The following is a 12,869-nucleotide window of genomic DNA, read 5'->3' on the forward strand; positions in this document are numbered from 1 at the left end:
TTGTTTCCCTCAGCAGCTGACACTTAGATGAGGAGCAGACATGGGAGGACACAGGATGCAGCGCTGAACTACTACTGTATGATCAAGTAGGCATTGACTCCTGTGGTAACATAACAGAGAAATTCAGCACCTGGAAATGCTTCCCGCCATTTCCAAGCTCCTATGGCTTTTTGTTCACCTTCATTACCACACCCCCCACCCCATATGCTCCCCAGGCACGACCCCTGTAACTCTTTTTAAACTACAAGTCCCCTTACCCTGCTCTCTTCTCAGGTAGTAGTGAGAGATTACAACTGACCTCTCACCTGGGAGTCACAGCACCAGGAGCCTGGCTGGTAACACGGCTTAGGGTGACACCTGTCAACTCTGAGACAGACAGAACTGCACCTGCTTCTTGCAGCATTTTACATCAAGGTGGGGTCAGTAAGCAACCAAGCGCAAGCTCGAAAAGAATGCAGCACAGCTGCTGAAAGAAAAAGCGAGCTGTGCCACACTGTTACCTCAAAGACAAGCACTGAAAGAGGAGGAAAAGAAAAGAGCCAGAAACTTCCAGAAGGAGAAAATGTCCTTCCATATGAAATGCACAGATAATTTAATGTCTTTTTTTTTTTTTTACTTTCTCAGGGTATGACTGCAGAAAATCAAATTACAAGGTCATCATCACATCCTAGATTTATTACAACTGACCTGCAGGCAAAAGGTAGACTATTCCATAAACATGTGGATTCCATGGCTATGTCTTAAATAGAGGAGGGATTCAAACAATACAGGATAAAATATTCCAAAGCTCCAAGAAGCAGTTATGTTACTGAGCTACATTTTTACAGACAAATAAGGCAAAATCCCTGCACATCAGCTTTTTTGATATTTTTTATATACTTTCATATGGTACAAGAGAAAAATAACCAGAGCTCACAATGTACAGTTCTTACACTATTTTCACAGTTTGTGAACACTATACACCCTTTTGTTTTAATAAAGATACATTGTAATAAACTCCTTGCCCTTAAGTTTATAGTTTATAATAATCTATGATTAATACACTAAAATTGCCTTTTTTTTATGTGGTCACCCACACAGCAGAAAGTGAGATAGCTCCTGGACAGTCAGAATTGCTTTGATCTCCATTTGCATAATGGCAGAGTGAGGCTATACTAAGCCAGACAGAAGCTGACAGCAGAGAAACAAATTCCTCTTGAGTCCTGGGAGCAATGGAGGACGATGGCTTGGTACAGCTTAAGGAAGACATCCAGTAATGTCTCCTAGTGAAACTCAAGAGAACCTAAGGGTTAGGGGGCCAGGGGTAGAAAATGGAGAAATTAGGCAAGTGGACCAAGAGATAAACCATTTTAAAATTCTGCAATGAATAGGGATGTAACTTTGAACAGCACCATTCTCCCTTTATTGTTTTATATATTGATGAGTGCCACTCTGGGAGACGCGGCAGTACCTACCAGGGCTTGATTCTGTAAGGGCATCACCTGCGTCTCAGGGCACCTTCTAGTGCTGGCTAACTGCTATGCAAAACCTGATGCTCAGTGCCTGGCTAGAGGGTAAGTGAGGACGAGCAGCACATGAGATAAAGCGGCTTACTTTATGTTTTACCTGGGGGGGGGGCGGGCGGGGGGAGCGGAGATGGGAAAAATTTCACATCCAAGGGAGACAATGAACTGGTAGAGGCCCCAACAGGTGACACACCTATCTGAAAGGCTGCCATTTCAGATCTTCATTCCGCTCAAAGTGCCTCTCCAACAGACTGCCTCTTTCTTACCTACCATATCAACTGAGGCCGGCTGTCTCAGCTTTTCAAACGTTAGAGCACAGGAGAGATGCAGGGCTACAAGTCCTCGGTAAGTAGCATCCCTGGTTATGTTAGGGTTCCAAATGTAAAAAACAAGGGGAAATACTGGATTGAGCAAAAGTCCTGTGGTGACAACAGATTATGGGGAAGGGAAAGAATTAGAAACTGAAGACCTGGCCCATGCTGGCAAGAAGCAGAGAATTGTGATTTGGTGTTTTGCTGCCTTCAGAAATCTTCATCTAATCATCAAGGCACATTGCTACTAGCTACTTCTCCCTGTTAGTGAGTTATAATGGCTCAAGTACCAGGCTTGGGGCCAAGGGAAAATCTATAGCTGCTACACACTGTTCTGGAGAAGACTCCAGAATCAAAAACATTTGTAAACTTTGCCCTCAGTACTGCTTCCTTCGTTCAGTCCTGGCAGTCGGTGGCAGGCAGAGCATCAAGTTGGCAGCACCCTTCTATGACAAGTGGCAGTCTCCTGTACCTTCCCAGTGAAGAGCAGGGCTGGAAAAGGACAAAGAACACATTCTGTCCCGTCTCAGTATTTTAATGTTCACCTCTCTGAAAGCAACAAGGTTTTTGGTAAAGATAGATTCATTCTAATTTAACATGATTATTTTGAACAGGAAATTTGGCTGAGCACATTGATCCCCAAACATCAACTGTGACTGTAAAGCAACAGAATATCAGATCAGGAAATCTATTGCACTTGGTGAAAAAAAGGAAATCCCTCCTTTGTCTCCCAGCTCCAGAAGGCAATGTGTCTCACTGGCTGTGCAAGCTCTTCTCACTCAAGCCCAAGTCTCTATGTTCAGACAGTACATCCACCACTGTGTCCTTCCAGGCATTGGAAGTCTGACGAAACACAATTCCAGTAGCTGCGTCTCCAGGTTTTGAGTCTAGAAATGAATTTAAGGTGTGATCTAATCACAGTCAACAATTTGATCGTACTGACTTCCACACGTCATGAGTATGTTCATCACAAAAGAGCAGGATGAGGTCTCTGACCAGCACTAACACTGTGATCAGTCAGGAATTACAGGGATGCATATTCTAGGTGACAGAAGTATACAGACATGATGGAAACGAACACCAATCTTATTGCACATGGTGTCTGGGCGAGCAATAAAAACACTGTGATACAGGATGAAAACTCTTTACGTCTTGCTTCCTCTCAGCCCTTTTTTCTAAAGTCTGATGTAGCAGCGGTATCAGTCGACATACATGGGAGAGCTGGGAGTAGCTGGCATCTGATCCAGGATTTTACAAACATAGCATGCGACCTCTACAGTACGTTCTTCATACATCAAAATAAAGGGATGTTTCTGCAAGAAAATTGAACAGAGAAAAGCATCAAACATTTATATTAGAGCCCTAACTCAACCTTTCTCAGTTTCTATATAGCACAGAACTAAAAGCTCCCACCCACATAGAGCTTCTGCATATCATCGGAGAGGCATTTATCACATGCACATTTCATTGGATGTAGATACCCTAGATGTGACATACTAGGTTCCCATCTGGAGGTTACACCCTGGCAGTGAGGTCTCAAAACTTAGCTGTATACAGAGAGCATTCACTGAGGAAGAGACGGAGTTGTTTGTCCCTCAGCATGCAAGAACCGCGTGAGAACCAAGAACGACAGGCCTCTCAGTCCAGCTTCTCAGGACGCCAGAGGAGATCACAAGCCTCCACTTCCCCCATTGGCAGCTTACAAGGATCTTTCAAAGAGGTATTCAGTTTCAAACTTTCTGATTTCTACTCAAAAAGAGGGCAAAACAGACTTTCCCTGTGTTTTCCAGAGCCCATAGCCTGGAATCTGCTTCATCAAGCCCTTTTTGTCCTCTGTCAACATAAACAACAATTTTTCCTACAATTTCTCTGGTTATAGCACCTGAGTATCTTTATAGTCATTGCTGGGTTGACCACAAGTTTGGCTTGACAGCCTTGGAAAACGCTAAATGTGATAAGCAATCTAACCTTGTCTTAAAACAGTCCCACACCATTGGACCACAGGCAATACTTTCTTCTCTGCTCAGAGGAAAGCCACACAAAGGAGACTGCTTCTCATGAGATGAAGGGGAACTCCTCTGGCAGAGTGATACACATTAGCAGAGGGAGAGTATGCACAATGAATGAAGTTCCCACTGACTTTCTTACATATACTAAAGACTATGCAATGAAATGCTTTAGGGGAGTTTTCTGACACGTTAAGTGCAAATTCTTTTTATGAGAAATGAGCTAGTAAATTATAAAGAAAATTATAACCACCAAGTTTTCTCTGAGTAAAGTCTGTTGTCTGAAACACTCTGCAAGGCCAAGCCTTTCTATGGAGACATATGCTGCTTAGTGAACTAACTATGGGGTCCATACTCACCAGAAGCTCTTTATACTTTGGCCTTTTGGATTCGTCCTTTGTAAGGCTAAAATAACATGAAAGTAACAGTGTTAAGATGAAGTCACATTGATCCAATTATTTTGCTTTTTACAAATGAAAGGCAGGACCAGGTCAAGATCATCTTTGGCTATATAGAAAGTTCAAGGTTAGACTGGGTTATATAAGGCTTTAAACAAAGCTCTTATGAGGGCAGATATCCTTCAACTGTAGATATAATTATTTAGACAGCAATTTTGACATACTAAGAAACAAAAAACATGGGACACATATTCACCACTGCTGCCTACTGTGCCACAGAGGAAAACAAGAAGAAAATGTAACATAAGCACCACACACACATATATAAAAATAAAACCACAAGGAGGTCTAGGAACCAAAACAAAGCAGAACTGGGGAAATCTCTCAGTGGGGGAAAGCAGTGTCCTGAAAGCCTGCTGCCTTCAATCCAGATCTCTAGAAGCCAGGTAAAAAAGTCAGATGCAGTAGTGTACATGTGCAATCCCTATACTCCCAAGAGATGGGAGACAGAGGCAGTCTGTGGATCAGCCAGTCTGGAATACACCACACAGTGGCAGAAACATGAGACCCATCTCACAAAGCAAGGTAGAAGGTGAGAACGAACTCCCAAAAGTTGTTCTCTGACCTCCACATATGTAAGCCTGGCACACAACACATACATAAAAATTTAAATGTTTGTGATAAATGCTTGATTCTTTAAGCAAGTATTCATTAAAATGGAATATACCGAAAGATCAAGTTTATGGAATTATACAACTGCATATAATATGTGCAGATTGATAAAGAACAGACTGCTTTTCAGTGAGGAGAGGGAACCAGCCAATTGTCATCCACAAGCTTTCTTCTATCTAGTTCTTGAGGCACTCTTTTCCCTTTCTGAAAGATCACAAGAGGCAGAATTTGGTCAGAGAAGATGAAAGAGACTTGAAAACTCCAGTCACCAAATGTTTTCTCATTATTCAGAAAGAAGACAATGTTAGAGCCTGCACTAGAAGTCTTATAAAACCCAGAGAGAGTACATACAGAGAGATGGCATTCCTAAAGCATGCTCAAGAGTAAATAAGGCATCTTTAAATCATGCTGAATAAAATGAGCAATTATCAAAACTGTCTAAATGCTAACCTAAAAATGCTATTTAAAACAGAATATAGTACTACCAGTCGTATCCATATACATTTATTCTTTGCCTGTGGTCTGCAAGCATATACGTATGCATGCTCACATGTGTGTGGGTGCATGTGCACACAATTGTGTGTGGAGGGCAGAGGTTGACATACTTTTTCCTCAATCATTATCTACTTCATTTATTGAGGAAGACCTCTCTCTGAATCCAGGGCTCCCTGACTCTGTTGTCTAGTTGGCCAGTTTGCCCTGTCTGCACAGAGAAGTGCCGGCAGGACAAGCAGGCCACCTTGCCCACCTGGCTTTCAGTGGGTTCTGGGATTAAACAGAGCTCCAGTGGCAGTTCTATCTGCAAAGCAAGGGCTTCACCCACGGAGCCATCTCCCTCGCCCTACACACTTGTGTTCTTAGGTGCCAATCACATAGAAAAGAACTGCTAGACTAGACAACATGTCAGACATGGAGCTCGTGCCTTCTTTGGAACAGGATTACAAAGAGCCAATGGATACATTTTAATCAATTAAGCTTTGGGCTTGACCTTACTACTCCTACCCATACCCAGCTATGCTCTAGGTTTTATCAGAGCAGAGATCCATACCTTAAAGCCTGGTCTGGTGAGTTAATGAGTAGTAAAAGCATTCAGATAATCCTGGCACAACTTTATCATGATAAGATTACCAATCTCACCTAGACATTTAACCTGGTAACTTATACCAGGAACTGGTGATTTGGACCAGCTGCTTCTCCAGCACCCACAGCTGCTTATCACCAATACCTGTAGTAGAATAAGAGGGTGATGCCTCCTCAGGCTGGCTGGAATTTCCACACAGCAGTGAGCCATAGGCCTAGCTAGAGGTAATGTAACAAAGGACCTTTTTCCCTATATAAAGTATCCATGTAACTGAGATTAAGTTGCCTGACTTGCCCACCACGTGGGTCTGAACACTGGTGAATAGAGTACTTACCACAAGTTGACAAAGTTGATGAAACTGGGAGAGAACTCCCTTTCTTCGGAATTACTTAGTTGTGGAGGGTCTCCTTTTACCACTTGTGTTAGCTGATCAAATACACTATTCCACTTTGGATAAGGAAATCGGCCTGTGGCCAACTCGTACTAAAGAGAACAAAAACAAAGACACTAGGCATGATTTACTACTCCCTATCAAAAGCGTGATGTCAATCCAAACATCCAGCAAAACTTTTTTAAGCCCTCCCTCAAACTCTGTCAAGTTAGGGAGGAATCCTTGAATCCTAAGGCTAAGTGGAGGACATAATGTAGAGAAGTGTGCCTCGACCAAACTCAAGGACTTGAACTACAGCCGAATGCCAAACTCTGAATCTAGGGTCAATTATACCTCCATAACGCAGGCCCAAGCCCTTTGTATGAAAGGCTCTGAGAGGCTTAGTCTAGTCTTCTACAGCAAACAATTTCACACTCTGTAGTCACCTGCATAGGAGTTCTCAGTCCAAACAGTGGCCAGATTCCTTTATGAAGTAAAAAGAACATTTAACAAACGAAGACCCAGTCTGAATTCAGAGGCAACAGTAAGCGAATCCTAGAGTTACTTCAACTGCAGCCAGACTTTATAATTACTGAAGAAACCAAGTCAGGCTTGAAGAGCCAATAAAGGGCACACACCAATGTCATCAAAGACACAATACATATCTAAAGAGTACTATGGCCCTAAAACATTTGCTAACAAATGTATGTGCTTTGACAAAAGACTGATAGATGAGGCTGAGGCTCTAAATTTGTACAGAGAATGGTTCCTAAGAAGGAACATTCTTAGACAATCAGTTCCACTTTCTCCTCAAAACAGCTGTCAGCTCACTGGTGTCTCCACTTAGACACCAGTGCACAGAGAAGTGAGAAGCCGAAATGCAGGCATACACAGGGGAGGGCAGGGTTACAGCTTTGGCTGAAGTTTCTTTTCAGTAAAGGTGGAAATGCTTTGAAAGGCTAACCCTTACCTATGAGGAATAACCTCCCTATGCTCACTCTGGAGGACAGGCTAGATAAGAAGTCTGTGGGTTCTATGGTAAAGGACTACTTACTTTAAGATTATCCTAGGAAAGTCAGCAATGAGAAGATTCTAAGTACTGAAACACTGTTTCTAAACAAAGCTTTGCTGAGGCAGCTTCATGGAACCTGTGTAAATGTTTCTCTACTACAACCTTACACGGGTCTGGGGTGCCTATCATTCAGTGACAGAACTCTCACCTATTATGCCTAAGGCCACATGGACATGTTTGTGAATACCTGCCCCTGCCTTCTCAACTCTAGCATCACAAATGCAGCCATTATGCCTGGCTTTTTTGCTCAGGGAGGTACTAGGCAGGCATTTCTGAATTTAAAGTATGAATTACATGCAAAACATCCCCTAAAAGTGAGAGCAACAGGTCTGCCTATAGTCTGTGACTGTTTCATGACAAGAAAAAGGGGAGACAGCTGTAGACCTGCAGAGGCAAACTGGAGAGTCTCCCCTCTATAGGAGAGAATCCATTAGTCTGTCAACGGTTCTCACCAAAATTAACAAGGATATATGTCAATCTGATTACAGGAAGAAATTCCAATTTTAAAAGATGAGACTGGTGAGCTATAAAAAGCCCATTACTCTAGATCTGAACTAAGGGGTTTTGGCTCAAATTGAAAATGGGAGGAAAATGTAAGCAAAGGCATTTTATGTTGTCTACCTCATAGAACCCATGTGGGACAGAAACTTCACAGATAATGTAGAAGCTACAGAAGCCATTCAAAACCAGAAACAACAACAATCCTAGCATGATCTAGAACAACAGTAAACACAAGAAAATCAACTTTGGAGAAGAAGAAATGAGTACATAAAAAAGTACGGCTTAGACTATGTCCCCTCAAAGTCCTTATGTAGAAGCCAAGACCCAAGGTGAAAGCCTCACAAGAGAGGGCTTGAGGAAGTGACTAGGTCACCAGAGAGCTTAGTGCCTCGCAAACAGGATTAGTGCACTTACAAGACAGACCTTAGACAGCCATGTCCCTCACCCCTTTGCTATGTGAGAACAAGAAAGACATCAGTTCACTGTATAAAGTATGTCAAACCCTTGATCTCAGACTTCCAAGTCTCCAGAACTGCAAGAAATGCATTCCCAGTCTTACTAAGATAACCATCTTACAGTATTTTGCTAAAGCACTCCAAACTAAGGCAGATACATTTAAAATTAAACCAAAATTTCAATAGTGTCTCTAGGTAAAAATGAACAGTTTCTGCTTGTTACAAATCATGAAGTTTCTCATCATCCCTTTTCAACATTTTTTTACCACTTAATCTCTTATTGTTTCATTACTATGACAAAGCTGTGCCAGCAGAAACATACCAATGTGATCCCCAAACTCCAGACATCAGAGCGGACATCATATCCTTGTCGTGACGCACTTGGGTCTATTCTTTCAGGCTGGAATACAAAGATAAGTCAAAGTCATTTATTATGTGAATCCTAAAGATGCAGGTGAATGGAAGTAGTAACTGGGAAGGGAGATAAAAAACTTAGCATCTTCCTAGAAGAATTCATGTCCAAGGCCATGCTGGGAGTAACAGGGAAACATCACTGTGTTAGAAACAACCAGCAAAAGACTGCATTGAGGTCAATGGCTAAGTCAGAAAGTCTGTGCTGTCTAGTCTTATGTTATCTTGACACAAGCTAGAGTCATCAGAGAGAAGGGAGCCTCAGTTGAAAAATGCCTCCATAAGATCTGGCATTTCCTTTCCTTTTCTTTCTTTTTTTTTTTTAAGATTATTTATTTGTTATGTATACAGTGTTCTGCCTGCATGTGTCCCTGTGCAGGCCAGAAGAAGGCACCAGATCTCATTACAGATGGTTGTGAGCCACCATGTGGTTGCTGGGAATTGAACTCAGGACCTCTGGTAGAACAGTCAGTGCTCTTAACTTCTGAGCTATCTCTCCAGTCTGGCATTTTCTTAATTAGTGATCAAGGGGGGAGGGCCCAGCCCATGGTGAGTGGTGCCATCCTTGGACTGGTTCTCCTGGGTTCTATAAGGCAGACTGAGCAAGTCATTGGAAACAAGCCAGTAAGCAGCACTCCTCATGGCCTCTGCATCAACTCCTGCCTCCAGGTTTCTGCCATGTTTGAGTTCCTGTCCTGACTTCCTTCAGTGATGAACATCGATGTGGAAGTGAATAAACCCTTTCCTCACCTACTTGCTTTTGGTCATAGTGTTTCATCACAGCACTAGTAACCCTAACTAACATGGGGACTATAAAACAGTCCTTCTGAATTTCTCCCCTAAATACTCAAGCACCAGCAAAGCTGAAGCAAATGAGGTAAATAGGAAGGAGCAGGAGGAAGGCAATGGCAGCATTCTGATTCTCTCAGCCTTTGCTCAGTGAGTAAGACAGATCACAAGGTACTTGAGATAAAAAAAGCAAAGCAGGAACTGCCATCACTGTACTATCCCACCCTTTAATTCTTCTCAATAAGGTTAAATTTATTACTTGAATTACCTTTAAAGATACATGCCTATGAATCATTTTAGCCAAATTAAAGCACATCATATAATATATCATCTATGAACAGTAGAACAAACAAACAAAAATTTTAGTAACTTCTATGAAGGGAACATTTTTCTAAGTCCTTGAAATTAGGTACCATTTTTACAGAGTGTGTCAATGGATGCAGAGGAACAGCAGTATATCAGTGGCTTGGAGTTAACAATGGGTTATTCCTAAAGGCTCACAGTAACTGCTACTAAAAGAAACATCTCAAAAGTGTGATAGTTGTACTATACCACTAATTTGGAGACATGCATTTTAATTTGAAAACAAGTACTGTGCTGCAACAATATTCATTGAAAGCTATTTACATTTTGTTATAAATATCATTATTTTACTGAAAATGATACATACTACATAAAAACACTGCCTATTCAACCACAGGAGAAAACATTGTCCCAGCATCACTAATCCACACTAGTACAGACCTAGTGTTCTGAGGCATGACACATACCTTCTTATGTAGAATGGCAATGCATAGCACACACTGAGATGATGAGATGATGAGATAAACTAGAAATCATGAGTACCTTCAAACCCTAACCCTATCTTTGAATATCACCAAATATTTACAGAGGAACAAAAAACATCCTAAGTAACATGTGGATTAAAGGAGTCTCAAGAAGCAGTAAAAATCTATTTTGAACTACATAAAAACGAGATACCAGCTTAGCATGCGTTGCAGAATGTGGCTGAGTCTTACTCAGAGGGAAATCATCTCCTTAAAGCAAATAATGGAGAAGATGTCTCAGATCATAACCAAGCTGTACAGATTAAGGAACTAGAAAACCAAACATCAAAGAAACACAACAGCAACAATAACCTCAAAAAGAAGAAATCAGACCCAAGGAACTGAGCATCAGGAAGTAGCAAAGACAGTGAGTTAAATGAAATAAAATTAAAAAAAAAAAAAAAAAGAAGTCAACAAAGCCACAGCACTTCTTGTGCAACAGCAAAATCACACAGTGAAGGCCAGAGCTAAGCAGACCAAGAGAACAAGAAAGCCTTGACATTTCTAAGATTGAAGGCTAGGAAATCCTATTCATCTGAAAGAAACAAACAGATGAACCTCTCTGATATGAGATGGGAGAGGTGCCATATAAGCCTTCATGTGGAACTGAGGAGCTAGTGACAGCTGCTGGCTACTGGGGGAGAGAAGGACAGACCTTTAGGAGGGCGTGGCCCCTGATAGGCCAGCCACACTCCAGTGGATGATGGCTGCACATCTAGGAGGATATGGTCAGCACAAACTGGACTTGGTGAGCCATTTACAGAAAAAGAGGATCTGAAGTTCAGAGCAGGTGAGAGAGTGGGTCCAAGAGGAACTGGGGGAAGATAGAGGGGTGAATATGATCCAAAGCACTATGAAATTCTAAAAGAAATAACAAAAATGTATTTTTAAAAGGAAAATGAAAGCCTATCAAGACAATAAAGAAATACAAATAACCTTAGAAGTATAATTTTAATGACTTTATCATTAAAAACCTTCCCACAAGCTGGGTGTCATGCTCACACCTATAATCCCAATACTGGGGAGGCCAAGGCAGGAGGGTTATCATACGTTCAAGGTATGCTTGGGCTACATAGCAGGTACCATGATAGTCTGGACTACAGTGAAAGACCCTGTCTTAAAAGAAAAATGGAAAAACAATGAACAAAAAACCCACCTTCCCAGAAACAGGCTGACATTAAGATGGGTTCACTGAGCCCTTTCAAATCTCCAAGGAAGAAATACCAGCCATCTTATACAAATTTTATTTCAAAAGATGAAAGGAAGGGAGGGAAGGAGGGAAGGAGGGAGAGAGGAGGAGGGAGGGAGGGAGGGAGGGAGGGAGGGAGGGAGGGGAAAGGGAGGGAGGAGGGAGGAGAGGGAGAGAGAGAGAGAGAGAGAGAGAGAGAGAGAGAGAGAGAGAGAGAGAGAGAGAGAGAGAGAGGAGAAAGGCAGACAGACGGACAAGACAGACAGGGTTTCAAACTCATTCCAAGAGGCCAGCTCTTAGGAAAACCTGACACCGACAGTGCAAGACAATGTCTCCCTACACAAAGGTACAGAACTCACTAGCAACACGAGTAAATCCAACCCAACCACAGAAGAGCTAATGCATTAGAACCAGTGCATTCTGTCTCAGGAATGCATATGAGCCTTATACACGTAACATGAATGGAATACATATTCATATAATGGGGAAAATCTGTATGACCAATAACTTTAGCTTCTGACAAAACTCAAATGAAACCCAGTAATAATGGCAAGAATAGCAACAAGTCTTAGCATATTAAGAATAGATAAAAGTGCTCATTTCATCAAAAAAATTCAAAGCAACCTAGAGTTAATTCTGGAGACAACACTTTCTAATGGAAATGTTCACCCCTGCTATTTCAGCACTGGGTTCCAGCTAGGGCAACAAAATCAAGGTAGAGGTGGTGCTCTTATACAGAGACATTCAAATTTCTACAACTCTCTCTACACAGGAAATCCCTATTAAAACTACCAGGGGATACTAAATTAGCAAGGTCACCAAGATACAGTGCCAACATAAGCCAACTATTGGTATTTCCACATAACAACAGTGAAATGTTAAAAAATGTTCATTCCATTCTCAGTAATATTATCCAAACCCATGAATTCTTTTTGTTTGTTTGGTTGGTTTTTTGAGACAAGGTCTTACCATGCAGCTGTAGCTGTCCTGGAACTTACTATGTAGACCAAGCTGGCCTCAAATTCACAGAGATTTGCCTGACTCTGCCTCTGCATCCTGAGCACTGGGATTAAAGGTATGTGCCACTACTGGCCAAACCCATGAACTCTTTAGGAGTTTAAATGATTTCATACTAAACTCTATGAATACCACTGAGAACAAAAATATTTAAATGAATAGGGAAAGTGAACTTTTAAAGAAGATATAACAGATACACTATACACCAAATAGTAGGGCCATGCAATTTATGAAGTAAACAGTGACAGAACAGAGAAAAGCTTTG

The 12,869-nt window shown here is 41.7% G+C and overlaps 1 protein-coding gene across 5 annotated transcripts in view; it reads right to left on the reverse strand.

Annotated features, from left to right (window-relative positions):
- Positions 1–654: 654 nt before the first annotated feature.
- Positions 655–12,869, reverse strand: part of Map2k4 (mitogen-activated protein kinase kinase 4) — a 95,522-nt gene continuing 83,307 nt past the window's right edge. For 4 of the 5 annotated variants that reach the window (XM_028869355.2, XM_028869353.2, XM_028869356.2 and 1 more), the window contains 4 exons: positions 8,694–8,771; positions 6,308–6,456; positions 4,182–4,227; positions 655–3,129 (listed from right to left, as the gene is read on the reverse strand). In XM_028869355.2, the coding sequence (XP_028725188.1) occupies positions 3,016–3,129; positions 4,182–4,227; positions 6,308–6,456; positions 8,694–8,771 (387 nt within the window). In that variant the 3' untranslated portion in view covers positions 655–3,015. The remainder of the gene's footprint in view (positions 3,130–4,181; positions 4,228–6,307; positions 6,457–8,693; positions 8,772–12,869) is intronic. The other variant, XM_028869358.2, reaches the window with a different exon arrangement.

Source organism: Peromyscus leucopus, chromosome 8b (assembly GCF_004664715.2).
Source record: "Peromyscus leucopus breed LL Stock chromosome 8b, UCI_PerLeu_2.1, whole genome shotgun sequence".
Lineage (NCBI taxonomy): Eukaryota > Metazoa > Chordata > Mammalia > Rodentia > Cricetidae > Peromyscus > Peromyscus leucopus.